The sequence below is a fragment of the Monomorium pharaonis genome, chromosome 9 (genome assembly GCF_013373865.1).
Source record: "Monomorium pharaonis isolate MP-MQ-018 chromosome 9, ASM1337386v2, whole genome shotgun sequence".
Taxonomy (NCBI): Eukaryota; Metazoa; Arthropoda; class Insecta; order Hymenoptera; family Formicidae; genus Monomorium; species Monomorium pharaonis.
The window spans coordinates 12,492,699-12,516,909 of NC_050475.1; the positions used below are offsets into that span (position 1 = coordinate 12,492,699).

The 24,211-nt window shown below is 36.0% G+C and overlaps 1 protein-coding gene across 1 annotated transcript; it reads right to left on the reverse strand.

Moving 5' to 3' along the window:
- Window positions 1-10,045: 10,045 nt before the first annotated feature.
- Window positions 10,046-11,179, reverse strand: LOC118647405 (uncharacterized protein DDB_G0293534-like). The gene is made up of 2 exons (XM_036292251.1): window positions 10,979-11,179; window positions 10,046-10,888 (listed from the first exon to the last, which is right to left on the reverse strand). Exons 1-2 carry the CDS (start codon window positions 11,145-11,147, stop codon window positions 10,698-10,700), a joined length of 360 nt encoding a protein of 119 aa, XP_036148144.1. The 5' UTR covers window positions 11,148-11,179; the 3' UTR covers window positions 10,046-10,697.
- Between the last annotated feature and the right edge of the window lie 13,032 nt (window positions 11,180-24,211).

Below are 24,211 nucleotides of genomic sequence, written 5' to 3' on the forward strand. Positions count from 1 at the left end.
ATTTAGTAACACAAGTCGACACAAGCATCGTTCTATCTTTTTTTATGTTCAATGAGTAACAAAGATAGAACGACACTTGTGTCGACTTGTGTCATTAAATGGAAAGCACCCTATAAGGTTTGTGGTCTGTTCTTTCTAGCTGCACTGTTGCACCGGTGCAATAAGTTAAAGTAAGGGTCTGTTCGCGTCACATGCCCCAACATGCTCCTGTTCACCCCAACGCACTCCAATACGTTGATTCCGATGACGCCAACCTATTAGAATGCGTTGGAGTGAGTAGGAGCATGTCAGAGCATGGCGACGCGAACAAACCACATGACAAGTATATTTTTTCTCATTCTAACTTATTGCACCAGTGCAACAGTGCAAATAGAAAGAACAGACCATTGTTCTTGGTAGCTGCACTGCTGTACCGGTGCAATAAGTTAGAATGAGAAAAAATATATTTGTCTTAGGCCGGTATTCATAGTCAAATCTTATTTCAAGATCGTCTCAATCAATGTCTTAAGATGCTAATACGGCTCTGTGATTGGTTGATGGCATTTTAAGACAGTACTTAAGATGATCTTAAATATAAGATCCGACTATGAATACCGGCCTTAGCCCGGATCTACAATAGTGTAGTAAGTCTTATGCCATAAGGAATTAACCAATTATATTTGATTATTCTTCTCATATTCGATTCTAATTGGTCAATTCTTATGGCATAAGGCTTACTACACCTATTGTAGATCCGGCCTAACAGTTGAGTAATTCGCTAATATAATTGGTCTAAATATAGAGATCTAACAGTAAGGACCAATAATCACTGACCGCTTATATACTGATCATTTGTGTTTTCTGAACGTAACCAATGGCCGCGTTCAGCAAACACAACTGTTGAGTGGGCGGTCAGTGATTCTTTAATATGATTGGTTAATACCTTTAGATCTAACTTATCATATTAACGAATCACTAGCTGCGTTCAGCAGAAAAAGCAGGCTTAAGGTTGACATAACCATAACAGTAAGGTTTCAACCAATCATGTACTTGATTCAGCCGGTTACGGTTACGGTCGTCCAATCTAACGCGTCGAAACCTTACTGTTATGGTTATGTCAATTCATATGTGAGGGCCTTATGTCATTTCGTGTGTGATGGCCCTAAAGGTTCTCACACATAAATTGACATAACTATTAAGGGCCATCTACAATGGAGAATCGTAGGCCGTAGCAGTAGTCGTAGAAAATGTCTCCACTTCGTATTGCTTTACTGTTTACAGCCTACAGCAAACATTGAGTCAATTCATTGCGTGCTTACGATGAGCGTTGGGGCATTCGGGATTAGTTTTTGGTCGCTTTTCTTTGATGGCCGGCTTGTATGTTATTGCTACGTCGTTTTTATTCTAGACAGCATTGCCGTAGTTTTAGTGCTGTTACGGCTAAAACACTCCATTGTAGATGGCCCTTTATGGTATATCATGGGTCCTGTAATTTTATGTGGTTTGTTCGCGTCGCCATGCCCCGACATGCTCCTACTCACTCCAACGCATTCTAATAGGTTGGCATCATCGGAATCAACGTATTGGAGTGCTATGGGGTGAATAAGAGCATGTTGGGGCATATGACGCGAACAGACCCATAAATTGACATAACCATAAAGGTGCCTTTTCACGCTGACACTTAACGCTCAATTTCAACGTCAAAAGACATCACGTGACTAAAAGTGACAAATGGGTATCTTTATTTTTAATCAGGTGATATCTTTTGACGCTGAAAATGAGCGTCAAGCGTCAGCATGAAAAGACACCTTTACATTGACAGGTGACAGGTAACAGGTTAGGTCGGCTAGGCTTTCTCTGTCAGTTATATCTACCTTTCTCTCTCATACTTCCGGTTATACCCCAAGCAACGGGAGCCAATCAGAAATCGTTAACGCATTGGCAAATCTCTGTTATATGAGGTCTGTTCGCGTCACATGCCCCAACATGCTCCTATTCACCCCAACGCACTCCAATACGTTGATTCCGATGACGCCAACCTATTAGAATGCGTTGGAGTGAGTAGAAGCATGTTGGGGCATGTGACGCGAACAGACCTGTTGATTCCGATGACGCCAACCTATTAGAATGCGTTGGAGTGAATAGGAGCATGTCGGAGCATGGCGACGCGAACAAACCAAAGGTCTGTTCGCGTCACATGCCCCAACATGCTCCTATTCACCCCAACGCACTCCAATACGTTGATTCCGATGACGCCAACCTATTAGAATGCGTTGGAGTGAGTGGGAGCATGTCGGAGCATGGCGACGCGAACAAACCAAAAGATTCGCCAATGGCGAACACAATTTTGATTGGTCACTTGAATCACGTGGTTTATCCGCCATTGCGTACCCACGCTGGGCAAGGAAGAGAGGAGAGTGCTTTGTGCTGAGCAATATAGGTTAAAGAAATGTGTCAGAAATTATAAGATAATTCAATTTTTGCACTCTCGAGAGTCACTATATTTTGACGATACTTAGGAAGAACAAGAAAAATTAAATTTGCAGCTGCTATATGGTTGCGTAGAACTTGGAGCAGGCTCGCATTGTTTACTTTTACTGTCTCCACTACTCCAGATTCCACCCCCCCAGCCCCCATCCAGTCACCAGTATGGGTACAAGATGGCAGACAAGAGTCACGGTGGGGCCTGGGGGGCCATTGGCTCATCTTTGATTATAGGTCTTTAGCCGTTGTGGCGACAGCGGCGACAACAATGGCGACAGCCACCAACCGGATTGGATCCTGATTGGATCATGCGGACTCGCCTTTACTCCGACGGCAACGACACCGGAAATCTCTCCGGCTTTCCCTCTCTACGATGTCTTAAGTTTTTCTAGAGAGACGGTCCCGCCAAAAACTTAGCGATAGCGACGCGCTAGTTCTGAGCTTAATTTACGATGTCCGCGTAGTGACCGGATTTGTTATCATTAGCATACGATTCGATTTAAAACTATTAAACTGTTAAAATACATTTTGCATAATAAATATCTGGTGTGATCATTTCGTGAGAACCTTACCCCGACGGGATTCAGCTCTCTGCCGTCTTGTTTCTCTCGTGCGAGAACACGCGAGTCAGAACCCGAGTTAGAGTAGAGTATCGCCTGCATAGCAACGCGAACCTACACCGTAACCGGTTGAATTAAGTACGTGATTGGTAGAAACCTTAAGGACCATCTACAATGAAGTGTTTTAGTCGCAACAGCGCTAAATCTACAGCAATGTTGTCTATAATACAGATAGAGCACTAGAAAAGTAGGTATTCTCACGTCCGCCATTTTTCTTCAAACTAGCAAGTAACTAGCATAGGCCGGAATTCATAGTCGAATCTTATTCAAGTTCCAGCTTAAGCACGATCTTGAGACGTCAATGCTGTTATTTCATTGGTTAAGTAAGTCTCAAGTCGGCTCGAAGCTAGACTTAAGACAATGCTTGAGCTTAAGATCGGTCTATGAATCCCGTCCATAATGTTTTACATATACAGGGAGTCCCAGAGCATACTGGTCACTGTTCATAAAAAGGTAGATGGGATCGAGATGAACATAAAAGTTCAATATTGTTGTGGGTTTGGTCTGCTAATAATCGAGATATAAATTTTTTAAATTATGCGAATGAGAGCGCGCCTTGCGCGCCGAAGGAAGGGCTCGAGCCGCTCGAGCCATAGCACGGCCTACTGTTTCAAGCATTGGCTGCCGGCGGCGGCGGGGGAAAGAAGGAGAAGCGTGGCGTCGTCGCCGTTCCCACGTCTCGCCGCACCGCGCCTAAGCTTGCGTCGATGGCTGCTACGCACACTCGCGATTACATGACGAGATTATAAATTATTAATAAAAATAGGACAAATTTAAATCGTAATAAACTTTTGTAAATAAGAAAGTCGAAAGAGAGAAAGCGATGGAAACGTATGGAACCTGCAAATAATATAATATTTGCCGCATCAAATTCTCTCATCGTTTTTTATGGAATATTAAATTAACGAAGATTTATCACGATTGATTTTTTATACATTCTCCTTTCGTAACCATCTTATTAGAAAATTACGAAATGCACGAAATACTATCCCTAATATGCACTCTTTGTAAAATAACACGATAGAAAAATATTCACGTTTGATCTAACGACTTCAGGATAAATTATTCGATACAATTTCTACGGTAATTATAGGTAATTAGAGATCAATGTTATGTGAAGTATCGTTAGTATGGTTAACTAGAAATGATTTTCTCTTGTATATGATAGAGAACTTCGAATTTCTTCTATCGTTAATACATTATAAGTCACTGAAAATCTGTCGTAATTAATAATGCAATTAAAGGTAGAAGAAACTCTGAATTCTTTTATTCATTATTGAATTTTTTATTTACTCTTGATTCGTATGTAAAATTGAACTTTGTACTTTTATACTTTGTAATTTAGCAGGAATATCTTTCCCTCTAAAGTATTTACAGAAACACAATAAACGTCATTTTCAACAACAGTTCCAATCAATATTCCCAGACAGCACCAGATATCGTACGAATATTATACTCTCATACGTAATGTACTGTGATCATACCGAATATACGTAAAACATTCATATAACGTCTCAATAGAATGTCATTTTGATATATCCTCAAGATAAACTTAGAATATAGCGACTGAACTTCGCAACTCCTACGGAATATACTGAGATTATATCTAATATACTCAAAACATCCGTAAAATATCCTATGATATATCTCATGTATATCTATCACATATTTCCAAAATATCCGCGTAATATCGAAAGTGAATCATGTCAATGCTATCTATGATCTGTAACGTTACGCATTTTCGTCTGCCGTGTGATGCAGACACGTGGTGAAGTGTAGGGTGTAAACGTGCGAACACGAACTCACGGACAACGTGGTTTTCTCAGGAATTACGCCCAGATAACTCTGGTATGTACATAAGATATAATATAGTAACGTAAACTATAATAATATATATATATTGTATATATACATATATTATTTAGGTTATAACCTACAATTATCTGAGCATAATTTCCCAAAGCACCCCAGCGTATTCAACAGATATTACGCTTCATTTTTTGCGATAGCTTCCTGATGTGCGAAATGATTAATTCCTCTTCTTATTTCTTCTTGCTAATTCTGTATGTTTAATTCCTTGTCTCTTATTCCTCTCATTATGCATGAGCCCATATAATGTGAACATACTGTAGACATATTGTGAATATACTGAAGATATACTTTAGACATACGTATAACATTCTTAAGATATATTCGGTATATTCTCATAAACTGCCAGCGAAATTCTATGGGATAAGGCAACGCGGACATAGTACGTTATGAGTATATACTCGCCATATCACAGACGTATCTCTAATATTATACGAATATTGCAATATACTTTCGCAATATCCTATTATCGTTCTCATAATCTACATGTGCTGTCTGGGTTATTAGAGTTTCATTAAATGTCATAAAATTTTTTTAACAAGATTACTATTTTTTAACATTTTTAACATTAAACACGATATGACACTCAGAAAGAAAGTATTGTGCTGATTATTTATCGCAGTTTTAGTGACAATTTTTGATAATTTTTTTTTCGATCGTGTGTAACACTAAAAATATAAAGAAATGATAATTGTTAAAATTTTATTCAAATTACACATAATGAAAGTAGAATAGTACAAACTAAAGATGTTGTTAAACGTGGTAATATTTATTGTATTTGTGTACTACGTAGTGCTTGAGAGGAAAAGAGAGAGAGAGAGAGAGAGAGAGAGAGAGAGAGAGAGAGAGAGAGAGAGGGAGAGAGGGAGAGAGGGAGAGAAAGGTGTCATACTAAAATGCGCGAAATACTTATCCATAGTATGTTACACTCTTTGTAATAACACAGAAAAATATTCCCTCTTAATGTAACGATTTCACGATAGCTTAGGCGCGATGCTACGATAATTATGCTTAAAAATTAATGTTCAATATCATGTATTGTTAACACAACGAAGGATTTTTTTTTATAACCATAGAAAACTTACAGTTTCTTCTACCTTTAATTGCATTATTAATTACGACAGATTTTCAGTGACTTATAATGTATTAACAATAGAAGAAATTCGAAGTTCTCTATCATATACAAGAGAAAATCATTTCTAGTTAACCATACTAACGATACTTGACATAACATTGATCTCTAATTACCTATAATTACCGTAGAAGTTGCATCGAATAACTTATCCTGAAGTCGTTAGATCAAACGTGAATATTTTTCTATCGTGTTATTTTACAAAGAGTGCAGGGATAGTATTTCGTGCATTTGGTAATTTTTTAATAAGATGGTTACGAAAGGAGAATGTATAAAGAATCAATCGTGATAAATTTTCGTTAATTTAATATTCCATAAAAAACGATGAGAGAATTTGATGCGGCAAATATTATATTATTTGCAGGTTCCATACGTTTCCATCGCTTTCTCTCTTTCGACTTTCTTATTTACAAAAGTTTATTACGATTTAAATTTGTCCTATTTTTATTAATAATTTATAATCTCGTCATGTAATCGCGAGTGTGCGTAGCAGCCATCGATGCGAGCTTAGGCGCGGTGCGGCGAGACGTGGGAACGGCGACGACGCCACGCTTCTCCTTCTTTCCCCCACCGCCGCCGGCAGCTAATGCTTGAAACAGTAGGCCGTGCTATGGCTCGAGCGGCTCGAGCCCTTCCTTCGGCGCGCAAGGCGCGCTCTCATTCGCATAATTAAAAAAATTTATATCTCGATTATTAGCAGACCAAACCCACAACAATATTAAACTTTTATGTTCATCTCGATCCCATCTACCTTTTTATGAACAGTGACCAGTATGCTCTGGGACTCCTTGTATATAATACTCAAAGGAGAATACTCATTTTTATAGTGCCTTAACCATAGACTAACGTAGACGGAGCCTTTTGAATTATTACTGACGTTAACTATAATTCTTTATAATAATTGAAGATTTGACCTCAAATGACGAATTATTAAGGTCTAATGGACGACACCTTGCTACCTATAACTATTAATCATTATTTTAAAATTGGTTAATAAACATTTGTAACGGATTGTATTTCCTACGCGAACTTTTTAATTCGCCGGGGATCGGGTGTAGGAAAGGTCCCTGAGGCCGAAATCATATGGTGCGGAATAGAACGTGCGTCATAGAAGCAGCCAATCAGAGCTTTGCCGCATCAACGCATTCTAATGTGGCAAAGCTCTGATTGGCTGCTTCTATGACGCACGTTCTATTCCGCAGCTCTATTCTGCACCATGTGATTTCGGCCTGAGACAATAGACTTTTCGGTTTTTTAATAAAACGACAAAATAATATATTTTAACTTGAAACGTATTTACAATATATACAGATGAATATAGGCTGTGTTCCAAAATTCACTGCCAGTACTGAAAATCTATAGTCCACGTTACACATACTATAAATTTTCAGTACTGGCAGTGAATTTTGGAACACAGCCATAATGATGTATGTACAGCGCGTTGCTCGGTCGTATCAGCTGTTTTTCCCCACTCGTGTGAATAGCCCGGTGGGGGTCGCGGTGTGCGGCGACGAGCCTGTGGGCAATGCCCCGAGACGGCCGAGACGCGTAGCGACGTTTCGTGGCGCGGTGAGGTAAGTGGTACGACGCGCGATAATCGCCGGTGCCTCGAGATCGGCGGTGCGCGGTACGCGGTGTGAAGCGCGTGGTATTGTGATGTGCGGTGATTTTTACTTGCGTCTGGTGATCGAGGAAAAGGCGTCGGTCGATCTCGAGATCTCTCGAGGGAGACGGAAAACTCTCTACCCCGTTTTTGTTCGAGCCGGATGATCGGGCGGTCCACGGAAATATCCGTAGCCGAGAATTCTCGGCGAAGGCGGAGGTGTGTACTCTACCCTCGTGTACGGAATCGAGTCTTAGGGTGCGTTCGGGGAGACACTATTAACGCTACAAACGCTAATGCTATCTGAACTGTTCGTGGAGCCAATAGCGCGGTAGTGATAGCGAGTTCCGTGAACAGCTATAGCGTAGCAAACACTGTTGGGCAGTTGATTAGCCACTGCCAGCAATATTAACAAAATGTTTATATATATATTAATAATTATTTATGTTAACTATGTTACTTAGTATATTTATTATTATTTTTCTTTATATATATATGATACTTATTTGTTTATATTTATTTTATATTCAATATTTTAATAATTATAAAATGATTATTAAACAATTAAATTTTTCAATGGAAATTGAAATTATTGAAGTTCACAAAATAAAAATTATTAAAGTTATTTACGATCTTATTAAATAAATTTCTTAATTTTTAAATAAATTAAATAATAATTAATAAGTCCTATATATTACTCTTTAATTAAAATTATTTTATATGTAATAAAATAAAATAATTTAAACAATTTGCTATAAATTTTTATTTTGTTCCATTTTTCTATCTCAATTCAAAATCAAATTAATTAATTATTAATTTATATTTATTTTACATAATATTATATGTTTGAAGCTTATGCGTAATATAATTTTTTTATGTAAATTTATGTTTTTTTGCACTATGTCGTATACTGTCGCTCTTGAATTGCATTAATTATTTAAACTAAAATTTTAAAATAATATATGATTACGTTATCAATTTAATTGATAATAATGATACTTAAGTCGTTTACATATTTGCAATTGGTACAGAAAAGGATTGCATTTTAAGACAAACAGTACATGCAGTGTAATGAATCAAAATAGTATATATTATTATATACATATTTTGATGAAAAATAATATTAAACTCAAAGATCCAGTCTTGATCATCTTGATAGAAATATATTAATGAAATATTTCACAGAAACTTTTTTATTTGATCCTTTTTTATTATTTATTAAGATTTATTAAAATGCATTAAAATTTATTAAAAATTAATATTTAACATTTATTAAAATTTATAAAATTTATTTATATAATAAATAACAATGTAATAAAATAAATTTTATGAATTTTAAGAAATTTTAACAAATTTAAATGAGTATATATTAAGGAATTTTAATATATTTTAATAAATTTAATAAATTTTAATGAAACAGATCTCTCTCTCTCTCTCTCTCTCTCTCTCTCTCTCTCTCTCTCTCTCTCTCTCTCTCTCTCTCTCTCAATGAAGAGAGATTTTTAATTAAATATTTTCATTAGGACATATAAACAATTTCTTATTTTCTTCTTTCAAGATCACGCATAAATTTTCTCTAACCTTAAAAGAGAGATAGCACGTGATGTTTAAACAGACAATGGTGGGGATTGAGACAAACGCTATCCCAGCGATCGCAGATTGCGGCCCCGGTAGCACAACGGTCGCATGGGGAGGGGATAGCTAGTAACTCTAGCGACACGACCGCACATGCGCTCAACTCGCTTGAGCACGCTGCAACGTCTCGACATTCTCGGCAGGTCTCGGCTACCGTCGAGAGCGTTCGGCTCGTGTGAGACAGACTCTTCTCTCTCGCGCGCTGAATATTTCTCGATAGCCCGACGGCGAATTTCTTTCGCCACGAGTTGACACTTGACGATGTATGCGTGTGTATATACATATATATATATAAAATTATATATATATATATATATATAAATTAAATTATACATTATTACACACACAAATTAGTACTAAAAAATTAAATAATAAATAATATGATGAATGAAAAAAAAAATGTATTTGTGCATGTAATAACGTATAATTTAAAATATAATATTTATTTTATTATGTATTAATAAATATTTAATAAATATATATATATATATATAAATAACCACGTTAATAATATTTCCCGAATACTATAAAATAAAATATATATTTTAATCACTATATATTATATATATATATATATATATATATATATATATATATATATTATAATCATTGCTATCATTGATTCTATTATTTATTATTTTATTTTTTAATATTAATGTAAATTATTGTCTTAAAATTATAATAAATTAATTATGATAAAAATGTAACTTAAATCATAATAAAAATTTGTAATAAGTTATTAAATACACAAATAAAAATAGAAAGAGCTGACGAGTTAGCAAAAGATTAATGAAAAAAATTTAAATTATTTAAGTGGCTTCCACGCCACCCATGAGGTGCCACTATATAGCGCGTTAGGTTTTTTTACGTGGACCTTCGCCAGTAGCCCTATTATACCACATTTAATTTAATCTTTGATACTGTTAACACATCTATTTATAGATGTGAGATCTAGCGTTCCAGGTAAGATTTTAATTTATTAATACTTATATATATATAAAGAAAAGGAATAATGAAAGGAATATAAGGATATTTAAAAAAATTTGAAGTATTTTTTATATCATTTTATATTCTAAAAAAAATTATAATATTTGTAAATATTATACGTGAGGCCACCTCTGCCGCCACCTCGGCCGCCACCTCGGTCGGCACCTCGGCCGCCACCTCGTCCGCTGTCTTGGCCTCGACCTCTTCCTCGGCTACCTTGAAAGGCTCGCTGGGCTCGCCAGCGGGCTCGCGCGCGGCCGGCACCTCTTTTTTTCTCTAAAAATAAATAAATAAATACGTTATTAAAATTGAATAATTTTTTATCCCAATAACAAATAATGTAAAATACTTTACGTTTTGCCTGTGGCTGCTGTGACTGCTGTGACTGCTATGGCTGCTGTGGCTGCTGTGGTTGTTGCACCAGCTGCTGCTGTTCTTTATATTTTTGCAGCTCGCCATAAAGGAAGTCCAACTTCTGTTGGACTTCTTTTTGGTGCTGCTGCTGCTGTTGTTGTTGTTTTTTTTGTTGCTGCAACAACTGTTGCAGCAACTGCTGCATAGATGCAACTTCTTCTGATTCTGGTAATACAAAAAAAATATACAATATAATATAAAAGAAAATTTTATGATAATGCAAGAAAGAGAATAATAAATTGATTTATTACTCACGAGACCAACTCTGCGCCATGGCGGTTGCTTTCCAAATGTGCAAGACGGCAGAGCTATGATAAACAATTGAGAATCGCGTACATGTGCTGCACCGAGCGCTACACGGCTGGTTCTTGATTGTGTGAGTGCGAGCCTCATTTGTCGTTTGACTATTGTGCGGAGAGCACATCACGATTTATTTGTTGTTAGTTTATCTTACAGTGTTTTAATAATATTATCATTATTTTTTTTCGATTGAGTGTTAACGTTTTGAACATAAGTGCATTTCACAAACAACGTTACATTGGAAAGGCTAAAAGTTTTATTTTACGCATTTATTTATAATTACTTGTCTACACGCAAGTACGTACACACATACATACGCATACATACATGCAAATACGTACACGCACACATACACACATACATTTTCTTTTACTTTCTTTATTTTCATCCTTTCTTCAATCATTTCTTTCGCTTTTTGCTTTTTCTATTTTTTGCTTTTTTCCGATATGGAAACGTGTGACGTATTGCCCAAAAAACCTAAGCGAAGTTTTGTAGAAGCTTGGCTTAGTGATGAGCGTTATAAACATTGGATACGTAAAGTATCTTCCGATGATAGTAAATATTTTTGTGATATATGCAATGCAAATTTTTCGTGCAATGCATCGCATGTTTCCAAACATGCAGATTCTGCGTGTCATCGAAAGAATTTGGAAAAGAATATGTCTTCCTCTAACGATAATGACGTAGCACAAGATAAACAGAAAAAGTTTAAGTTTTATTGCAAATGGCTAGAAATTGACGATTATAAGTCATGGTTACGTGAGGTTCCGCGTGATAATAGCAAATGCCATTGTGCAATTTGCGACATATTCTTTGCTGCTCATTTATCGCATATTCGTAGACACGCAGAATCCAAAAGTCACATTAGCTTATGTAAAGAAAAAGATATTAAAACGAGCGAATCAAGTAATAATTGTGATACGCAAGATAAAGAATCTGTATTGTCGTTTGATGAGCTTAAAAAATCAGCAGAAATAAAATATGCCACTTTAATTGCAGAAAAAAATATACCGTTTCAAACTGCAAAAGAGATTCTTAATTTATTTCAACAAATAGGACAAAATCCTAATGTGTTGAAAAGCATGAGCATGGGTCCGACTAAATGCAGAAACATAATTTCCAACGTTTTACATCCAGTTGAGGAAAAAGAAGTTGTTAATAAGCTTCAGAGAACAAAATTCTCTATTTTTATTGATGAAACTTCAGACATCTGCAACGAAAAATGGATGACATTTTTCACTCGATATGTGGATTCCGAGACATTAGATGTTCGGTCACAATTAGTGAAACTGATAAATATTGATGCGAAAGATTCTAGCGCTAAAAAGATATTCAATGCATTTAAGTTCAATATGTGGAAATTACAGATTCCCTTCACAAATATTGTTGCCCTGTCATGCGACAATGCATCGGTAATGACAGGAAAACATTTATCATTTAAAACGAAATTAGAGCAAATGTGCAAACATTTGCTAACATTTCCATGCCCATGCCATTCGTCCGCATTAGCTGCACACGCGGCAAGTGCAAAAATACCGTCATTTTGTGACGATTTTCTCAAAAGAATATCTGCATACATCAATAGTAGTCCGAAACGTACGGCAATTTTTCGTGAGTTTTGCGAATGCTTTCAAGAAAAGTATCGAAAAATTTTAAAATTAAGTAACACGCGCTGGCTGTCTCATCATGCATGTGTCGAGAGACTTCTGCAATCATGGGATACAATTCATCTTTTTTTACATGAAATGGTTGTGAGCGACCAAACGAAATCTGCAGAACATCTTTTGTCTATGATGAATAATATCGAAATGAAAGCTTATTTTCTGTTTCTTAAATATATTTTAAATTTTTTTAATTCTTTTAATGCGTTTTTTCAATCAAAAGAAACCAGAATCCATTTGTTGCAGTTAAAATCTACAAACTTTCTCTCCCAAATCTGCCAAAATTTCGTTAAAAAAGATTATCTAAAAGATGTAGCCACAAATATTACATTTTCGGAGAAAGAAATTCAGAAAGATTTTAATGAAATTTTTGTTGGATCCGACTGTGAGGAGTATCTCGATGATCTAACAATGAAAGGTAATGTAGATACTGTTAAAACTATTCGCCAGAATTGTTTACAATTTTATGTTTCTGCTGCGGAGGAGATACGTAAAAGATTGCCAATTAAAAATATTTTTTTGAATAAATTACAAGTTTTTAAACCATATTTATCTTTATTTGATAATAATAGAGAGGCATCGTTCCAACATGTTTTGTTCGTTGCGAGAACTCTTGGTGGTTTCGATGAAGAATTATTAAAAAAAGAGTGGCTTACATTGTCATCTGATTTTACTACTGAAGAGAAACACAATTTATCAAAATTAAATTTCGATGAAATGTGGAAAGAGATCTTGCAGCGCAATTTGTCGAATAACACTTACAAGTATCCCACATTGAGATATGTTTTGAGCGCTGTTCGATCTCTTCCTAATTCAAATGCAGATCCGGAGAGAACGTTTTCAATTTTAACCGATTTAAAAAACAAAAACCGCAACAAACTTTCCTCGACCTCTGTTAATGCCATTTGCGTACTAAAATCAGCGTTGAGGACGAGGAACGAAGCAGCTGTTAACATGCCAGTGACTGAACAACATTTGTATTGCATGTCGTCCGACAAATTGTATGCAGCTCGTCCTGAAAAGAAAAAAAGCTCTTTAACTTTGTATGCTGCTGATGCAATTGCTGGTTCTTCGTCTTCAATGCAATAATATCCATTATTGAAATTACACTTAATTTCTCTTTTGGACATTATTATTTTTATTTGTGAACAGTATTATTATTTTTACATATATTACTAAGTGTAGCAATTTAAAGCAGTTGAAGTAGTAATTAAAAACTGGTCTAAAATGCTAGACCTCACATCTATGAATAATAGATGTGTTAAATAATTAATTAAAAACTGGTCTAAAATGCTAGACCTCGCATCTATGAATAATAGATGTGTTAAATAATTAATTAAAAACTGGTCTAAAATGCTAGACCTCACATCTATGAATAATAGATGTGTTAAATAATTAATTAAAAACTGGTCTAAAATGCTAGACCTCACATCTATGAATAATAGATGTGTTAAATAATTAATTAAAAACTGGTCTAAAATGCTAGACCTCACATCTATGAATAATAGATGTGTTAAATAATTAATTAAAAACTGGTCTAAAATTCTAGACCTCACATCTATGAATAATAGATGTGTTAAATAATTAATTAAAAACTGGTCTAAAATGCTAGACCTCACATCTATGAATAATAGATGTGTTAAATAATTAATTAAAAACTGGTCTAAAATGCTAGACCTCACAGCTATGAATAATAGATGTGTTAAATAATTAATTAAAAACTGGTCTAAAATGCTAGACCTCACATCTATGAATAATAGATGTGTTAAATAATTAATTAAAAACTGGTCTAAAATGCTAGACCTCACATCTATGAATAATAGATGTGTTAAATAATTAATTAAAAACTGGTCTAAAACGCTAGACCTCACATCTATAAATAGATGTGTTAACAGTATCAAAGATTAAATTAAATGTGGTATAATAGGGCTACTGGCGAAGGTCCACGTAAAAAAACCTAACGCGCTATATAGTGGCACCTCATGGGTGGCGTGGAAGCCACTTAAATAATTTAAATTTTTTTCATTAATCTTTTGCTAACTCGTCAGCTCTTTCTATTTTTATTTGTGTATTTAATAACTTATTACAAATTTTTATTATGATTTAAGTTACATTTTTATCATAATTAATTTATTATAATTTTAAGACAATAATTTACATTAATATTAAAAAATAAAATAATAAATAATAGAATCAATGATAGCAATGATTATAATATATATATATATATATATATATATATATATATATACAGGGTGTAATGTAATCGGAAGCCATCCCGTAATGGGAAGATAGACGGGATCGAGATGAACATAAAAGTCCAACATTGTCTTGGGTTAGGTCTATCAACAATCGAGATATAAATTTTTCAAATTGTACGAATGAGAGCGCGCCGTGTGAAGAGCCGAGACGCTCGAGCTGTAGCGCGGCCCACTGTGTCGAGCATTGGCTGCCGGCGGCGGGGGGAAAGGAGCAGAAGCGGCGCCGCTGCCTGTGCTTCGCCGCCCTCGCGTCTCGCCGCACCGCGCCTACACTCGCGGCGATGGCCGCTACGCACATTCGCGATTACTTGACAAATTAGGAGTTAGCAGAGATATGACAAATTAAAACCGTAATAAACTGCTGTGATTAAGAAAGTCGAAAGAGCAAAAGCGATAAAAACTTATGGAATCTACAAATAATCTAATTTCTATCGTAACTGTGAATAAGTAAATTAATAAAAGTTTTTCGTACATTCACGAAAGAATCTTTCTTTTTCTTAAATATCTTATTTACAGTATCATACAATTCTAACTTTGTTTCTCATCGAATTGTGTCGTACTGTTAAATCCTTGATGAAAACATTAATAAAAAATTACCATAAATTCACGATTGATTCTCAAAGTAATAATTTTCTTTTATAAGTGTATTATAATATTTGCCGCATCAAATTCTCTCATCGTTTCTTATCGTTTTTCTTTTCATGAAATGTTAAATTAACGAAGGTTTATCACAATTAACATCTATGATTCTTCATACATTCTCTTTTCGTAAATATTTAATTAGAAAATTACAAAATGCGCAATATATCCATATAATATGTTACACTCTTTGTTCATAACACGATAGAAAAATATCTCTTGATGTAACGATTTCATAATAGATTATGCCTTCTACGATAATTATGCTTAGAGATCGATGTTCAATATCAAGTATTGTTAATACAAGAAGAGTTTTTCTTTCATAACGATAGGGAACTTGAAATTTCTTTTATCTTTAATTACATTATTAATTACGACAGTAATTTTTACTGATTGATTCAGAACAGATATAAAAAAAAATACAAGAATTTAATTGATTACTCTTTTGTAATCCATTACTTGTCTGAATAAAAAAAAAGAATTTCAAGAAGTGATATCATTGTCTATCGTTCTCTCGTTTCCTGTTAGGAAAGTATATTTTCTCGTTGGAATATGACAAAATATCTACGGAGACATATCATTGATATCAATGATATCACTTCTTGAAATTCTTTTTTTTTATTCAGACAAGTAATGGATTACAAAAGAGTAATCAATTAAATTCTTGTATTTTTTTTTATATCTGTTCTGAATCAATCAGTAAAAATTACTGTCGTAATTAATAATGTAATTAAAGATAAAAGAAATTTCAAGTTCCCTATCGTTATGAAAGAAAAACTCTTCTTGTATTAACAATACTTGATATTGAACATCGATCTCTAAGCATAATTATCGTAGAAGGCATAATCTATTATGAAATCGTTACATCAAGAGATATTTTTCTATCGTGTTATGAACAAAGAGTGTAACATATTATATGGATATATTGCGCATTTTGTAATTTTCTAATTAAATATTTACGAAAAGAGAATGTATGAAGAATCATAGATGTTAATTGTGATAAACCTTCGTTAATTTAACATTTCATGAAAAGAAAAACGATAAGAAACGATGAGAGAATTTGATGCGGCAAATATTATAATACACTTATAAAAGAAAATTATTACTTTGAGAATCAATCGTGAATTTATGGTAATTTTTTATTAATGTTTTCATCAAGGATTTAACAGTACGACACAATTCGATGAGAAACAAAGTTAGAATTGTATGATACTGTAAATAAGATATTTAAGAAAAAGAAAGATTCTTTCGTGAATGTACGAAAAACTTTTATTAATTTACTTATTCACAGTTACGATAGAAATTAGATTATTTGTAGATTCCATAAGTTTTTATCGCTTTTGCTCTTTCGACTTTCTTAATCACAGCAGTTTATTACGGTTTTAATTTGTCATATCTCTGCTAACTCCTAATTTGTCAAGTAATCGCGAATGTGCGTAGCGGCCATCGCCGCGAGTGTAGGCGCGGTGCGGCGAGACGCGAGGGCGGCGAAGCACAGGCAGCGGCGCCGCTTCTGCTCCTTTCCCCCCGCCGCCGGCAGCCAATGCTCGACACAGTGGGCCGCGCTACAGCTCGAGCGTCTCGGCTCTTCACACGGCGCGCTCTCATTCGTACAATTTGAAAAATTTATATCTCGATTGTTGATAGACCTAACCCAAGACAATGTTGGACTTTTATGTTCATCTCGATCCCGTCTATCTTCCCATTACGGGATGGCTTCCGATTACATTACACCCTGTATATATATAAAATTATATATATATATATATATAAATTAAATTATACATTATTACACACACAAATTAGTACTAAAAAATTAAATAATAAATAATGTGATGAATGAAAAAAAAAATGTATTTGTGCATGTAATAACGTATAATTTAAAATATAATATTTATTTTATTATGTATTAATAAATATTTAATAAATATATATATATATATAAATAACCACGTTAATAATATTTCCCGAATACTATAAAATAAAATATATATTTTAATCACTATATATTATATACAGGGTGTAATGTAATCGGAAGCCATCCCGTAATGGAAAGATAGACGGGATCGAGATGAACATAAAAGTCCAATATTGTCTTGGGTTAGGTCTATCAATAATCGAGATATAAATTTTTCAAATTGTACGAATGAGAGCGCGCCGTGTGAAGAGCCGAGACGCTCGAGCTGTAGCGCGGCCCACTGTGTCGAGCATTGGCTGCCGGCGGCGGGGGGAAGAAGGAGAAGCGGTGCCGCTGCTTGTGCTTCGCCGCCCTCGCGTCTCACTGCACCGCGCCAATACTCGTGGCAATGGCAGCTATGCACATTCGCGATTAGTTGACAAATTAGGACAGTTAGCAAAGATATGACAAATTAAAACCGTAATAAACTGCTGTGATTAAGAAAGTCGAAAGAGCGAAAGCGATAGATATTTATGGAATCTACAAATAATCTAATTTCTATCGTAATTGTGAATAAGTAAATTAATAAAAGTTTTTCGTACATTCACGAAAGATTCTTTCTTTTCCTTAAATATCTTGTATCATGCCTGATCTAACGATTTCGTGATTAAATTATACGATACGATCGTAATTATACTTGGAGATGTTAATGTCACCAGTATGGTTAACAACAAAGCGTTTTCTTTCGTTATTATACAATAGAGAACTTAAGTTTACGAAATATTCCAACAGAACTATTAAACACGATGTCTCCGTAGATATTTTGTCATATTCCAACGAGAAAATATACTTTCCTAACAGGAAACGAGAGAACGATAGACAATGATATCATTTCTTGAAATTCTTTTTTTTTTTTATTCAGACAAGTAATGGATTACGAAAGCAATTAGATTTTTGTATTTTTCTTGATATCTATTCTGAATCAATCAGTAAAAATCTGTCGTAATTAATAATGTAATTAAAGATAAAAGAAATTCCGAATTCCCTATCGTTATGAAAGAAAAACTCTTCGTTATATTAATAACATTTGATATTGAACATCTCTAAGCATAATTATCGTAGAAGGCATAATCTATTGTGAAATCGTTACATCAAGAGATATTTTTCTATCGTGTTATGAACAATGAGTGTAACATATTATATGGATATATCGCGCATTTTATAATTTTCTAATTAAATATTTACGAAATGAGAATGTATGAAGAATCAATCGTAGATATTAATTGTGATAAACCTTTGTTAATTTAACATTCCATGGAAAAAAAACAATAAGAAACGATGAGAGAATTTGATGCGGCAAATATTATAATACACTTATAAAAGAAAATTATCACTTTAAGAATCAATTGTAAATTTATGTTAATTTTTTATTAATGTTTTCATCAAGGATTTAACAGTACGACACAATTCGATATGAAACAAAGTTAGAATTGTATGATACTGTAAATAAGATATTTAAGAAAAAGAAAGAATCTTTCGTGAATGTACGAAAAACTTTTATTAATTTACTTATTCACAATTACGATAGAAATTAGATTATTTGTAGATTCCATAAGTATCTATCGCTTTCGCTCTTTCGACTTTCTTAATCACAGCAGTTTATTACGGTTTTAATTTGTCATATCTTTGCTAACTGTCCTAATTTGTCAACTAATCGCGAATGTGCATAGCTGCCATTGCCACGAGTATTGGCGCGGTGCAGTGAGACGCGAGGGCGGCGAAGCACAGGCAGCGGCACCGCTTCTCCTTCTTCCCCCCGCCGCCGGCAGCCAATGCTCGACACAGTGGGCCGCGCTACAGCTCGAGCGTCTCGGCTCTTCACACGGCGCGCTCTCATTCGTACAATTTGAAAAATTTATATCTCGATTATTGATAGACCTAACCCAAGACAATATTGGACTTTTATGTTCATCTCGATCCCGTCTATCTTTCCATTACGGGATGGCTTCCGATTACATTACACCCTGTATATGTATATACACACGCATACATCGTCAAGTGTCAACTCGTGGCGAAGGAAATTCGCCGTCGGGCTATCGAGAAATATTCAGCACGCGAGAGAGAAAAGTCTGTCTCACACGAGCCGAACGCTCTCGACGGTAGCCGAGACCTGCCGAGAATGTCGAGACGTTGCAGCGTGCTCAAGCGAGTTGAGCGCATGTGCGGTCGTGTCGCTAGAGTTACTAGCTATCCCCTCCCCATGCGACCGTTGTGCTACCGGGGCCGCAATCTGCGATCGCTGCGCTATCCATGCACTACCTCTGAAGCAGTAGCATGGATAGCGCGCGTTTATGACGTCAAACGCTACAGACAGTGACGTCATCATAATTTTGATAGCGCTATCCAGCGTCTCCGCGAACAGCGGTAGTGCTGCGTAGCGCTAATAGTGAGCTCCCCGAACGCACCCTTAGGAATCGAGAATGCGATCGACACCGAGAGCTCTCGGTTAAGGCAGAGAACGCTCCACCCTACTTGTTGTATCGCAGGAATCTTCTCAGGATCGTACTCTGTTCGGGATCAGTAGTCTTGAAACTCTACTAGCGTACGGTTCGGAGCGAGAAGTATCGCAGCCTCCACCGGAGCGGCTTTTTATACCCGCTCGGGTGGAGGATCGGGGATCCTCGTGGATTTCCGAGAGCGCGGAGAAATACGCGGAGCGGAGACGGTGATCGTCTCGACGCTTTTTTGTGCGGCGTTTAGGACGGGCCGGTGCCCGTTTCGCGGCCCGGCGCGTGTTTGGCCGGGCCGTACGCGGTCGGTGGTGCCGGCGGACGGGAGGTTCGTTACACATTATTAAAATTAATACAATATTTTATATAATTAATACTATCAATATTTTAGAATCATCCGAGACAGCACATAATATTTATGATAAATATTTATTAATATTTTTTAATATTTATTTTTTCAAAATATTATATAAATATTTTACACATATTTTATATACACGAAGAAAAAAATCTTCATTCAACATATTAAAATATAGACTAAATATTTATATAATATTTATGGTAAATAAAAGATAAAGATTTGTATAAGTAATATTTTGTAAATATTTATAAATATTTTATAAATATTTTTATAATATTTATGATAAATCTTTATGATTTGTCAAATCTAAGACTACAAAAATATTTATAAAATATTTAAATAAATATTATGAATATTTTATAAATATTTTATAAATATTGCGTTCTGTCTGAGGTATAATTTAGCTTTATCAAAAGAACAGAGAAAAAACATATTTTTATAAGTTATTCCACATGTTATTTCGCATATGTAAAAATCAGGAAAAAACCTGTAAATTTATATTTATTTATAAAAATATTAGTTAACTACAAGTTTCATGTTTGTCGCATCTATTGATCTATAACAAATATGTATTCATGAGCATCAAGTGTTCATGGATCATCACAAAGTGCTAGGTTGTAACGAACCACGTTACTAGCGGCTGACAACGACCGCGCGGCCCGGCCGACCATCCGCCGGGCCGAATATCGGGCAAGCGTGCCCACTATAAGAACTCCACACCACCGACGCGCATCTCGGGGGGGGGGGGGGGCATACAGCCTTCCTCCTCTCGAGCCAGCATCCCGATCTGCGTCACCGAGAGGAGGCCGAGGACCGTCGAAGATTCCCGAACGGCTGCCGGGGACCATATATAAGGCCGCTCGGCAGCAGTAGACTTCACTTTTCGTTATCCCGTCCGACTCGTTCCGACGAGAAGCCTGAACCTTACGAGCCAGAAAACGGTGGAGTGTTCTCCGTCATCGCCGAGAGTTCTCGGCCTAGCTCGACTGTTTTCCTTTCTCGCTAGCAAGCCACGGGGGTAGAGCGTACTCTGTCTCCGCCGAGAGCTCTCGGCAGCTAGCTAAAAATCCTCACCGACAACATCTTCACGGCCCGGTAACCGGCACGGAGTGTTCTCCGTCTTCCCCCGAGCGTTCTCGGAGCCGACGCCGTTCTCTGAAAACTCGCCACGCTTCACGGAATTGACGAGGCAATTCGGAGAAACGTCGGAAACGCGAGACATACGCGTCCGCACCGCGCGCCCGTCGGTCACCAAACATCCGAGACCGAGCGTACCGTCCCCGCGCCGCACACCCGCCGATCATCAAACTCGGAGCATCGAGCGCGAGGCGCGTACCGCCCCCCGCACTGCACACCGCAGTCGTCTCACCGGGCCGAACAGCTGATCGGCTGGCGATCACGCGCCCCGTCGCTGATCATTGTAAAATACCATTGTATATAACGCAACCAGATTTTGTAGATTCTTCACCCGCTGTAAATATTCGCGAACTCCATGTAATAGAGAATAAGTAATAAAATTGTACCGATCAATAACCGCTACGTTTTGCTATCTCTGAGCCCTTTTTCGCCCTAGCCCTTTTCCCGACGAGCTAAAAGTCCGCGCGAAAAACGGTCATTACAAGGTAGCATACGACCTTTGAAGTCAAGCAACGTTGACGGCGGTTCAGAGTTGGATGGGTGACCGCGGAAGTTAGGCAATCCCAAATGTGACTATGGTGTGGTGGGTCACGATGTTTGTTGAGAAACAACGTAAATTTTTTTTTACATTATAATTATGTTATTTCGATATTTTCATAATGCAAGTACTGCATATATAGGACATGTACCCGAAATATTTTCTAAAACGTCAAAATAACGGCTTTTACTATCTGAGATAGTCATAAAAATGACGTTAAAATGTTATCTTTATTAAATGTAATCTAAAAACCTATGTTTTGTCATAAAAATAACAATAAAATTCCGTTAAATGTACAATACTAGCTTCTTGAAAATGACGTCAATAATATGAAAATAATGACGTATTTTTGACGTCAATATATGACGTCGTTAAGATGAGACAAATGTACATCAGTTTTACGACATTTAGACGTCATTTTGTCTCGACATTATGACGTCTGGTTCGTCATAAAATGACTAAAAAATGCCGTCAATTAGACGACATCTTGCTACCTGGGAGGTTTCGACCAAACACGTACTTGATTCAGCCAGTTACGGCAGGTCACGGTTAGGGTCGTTAAATCCGACGCGTCGAAACCTTGAGTGAGTCCTAGATGCGCACAGTAATAAACGGACATAACAGGCTGAGTGAAACGGACACAGACCAAATGCGCACGGACCAAATGCGCACGGACCAAATGCACACGGACCAAATACGCACAGTCACAAACCTATGTGGTGCAGAGAATGCTTTGCGCGCGCGCGCCCACACACACACACACACACACACACACACACACACACACCGTGCGCGCGTGTATGTATGTATAATATAAATAAATAAATATGAATGTAATAAATATCTAAATATAAATATCGTCAGCTAAATTAGAAAATCTTAGAACTCCATTGGACTTTCGATGGAATTATAAGGTTTTTTAATTTAGCCAACGATTTATTAATATTATTAAAAAATACACTCACTCGAAAAAAAAGCGGTACACCTAAAATTTGTCAAAAAATCACTAAACTTCCAATGACGATAACTACGCGAGTAATAAAGATAGAAAGGTTTCTAAAAAAAGAAATTAAAGCTTTAAATGTCTACTTTAAGAATTGATTTAGTAAAATTTTGCGCAATAATTTTTTTCAAAATGGCGTATGACAAAGCGAGAGCATGCGAAATTGAAAAATATTGGTCTGAGTTTGCGACGATCCATGGCGTGAGGCAAGTATCGCAACTTAATGGGATAAAAAGCATGCGATAGTACAGAGTTTTCCCTTTAAAATGCTTCTTTATTCGTCTCGATGCGATGATTTTTCGCTGAGATATGCGCATTTAAAGTAAAAAACTGCTTTTTTATTCAAATGGGCATATCTCAGCGAAAAATCATCGTATCGAGATGAGTAAAAAAGCATTTTGAAGGGAAAACTTTGTACTATCGCATGCTTTTTATCCCATTAAGTTGCGATACTTGTTTTATGCCATGGATCGTCGCAAAATTAGACCAATATTTTTCAATTTCGCGTGTTTTCGCTTTGTCATACGCCATTTTGAAAAAACCTATCACACATAACTGTAATATAAAATTTTTTTAAGTGGCAATCCGAATCTTGAAAATGCTTCTTGGAAAACTTTGCTAGCTGTATTAGGTGCTGAGATATTCAATTTTGAATTTTTAACAATGCCCAATTTTAACAATTGCAAGAATAAAAATTCCGGGTTTCGCTAACAACTATGGTTAGTCTTTATTTTAAAACTCGAAACCGTTCTCGGATTGTAAGCGTTCGACGTAGATGTGCATGTGTGTTGCATAGCTGACTTCCCACGAAATTTTACTACTCCAGACTCACATTGGCCGGAATTCATAGTCGAATCTTGTTCAAGTTCTAGCTTAAGCACGATCTTGAGACGTCAATGCTGTTATTTCATTGGTTAAGTAAGTCTCAAGTCGGCTCGAAGCTAGACTTAAGACAATGCTTGAGCTTAAGTTCGGTCTATGAATCCCGTCCATTAACACAAGCAAATCTGAGTAGTTATGCGAACGAAGCTTCCCCATTAGGGAATTTTGATATTTGATTTTACCACGTAGAAAAAGTTCATTGGACTGTATCAGTTTCAAGAATTGCGATATCTAATAAAAATAGACGAGTTTCATCTGACTATTTCTTATTAAAAGGTTTTACGATCGGAATTTGCACA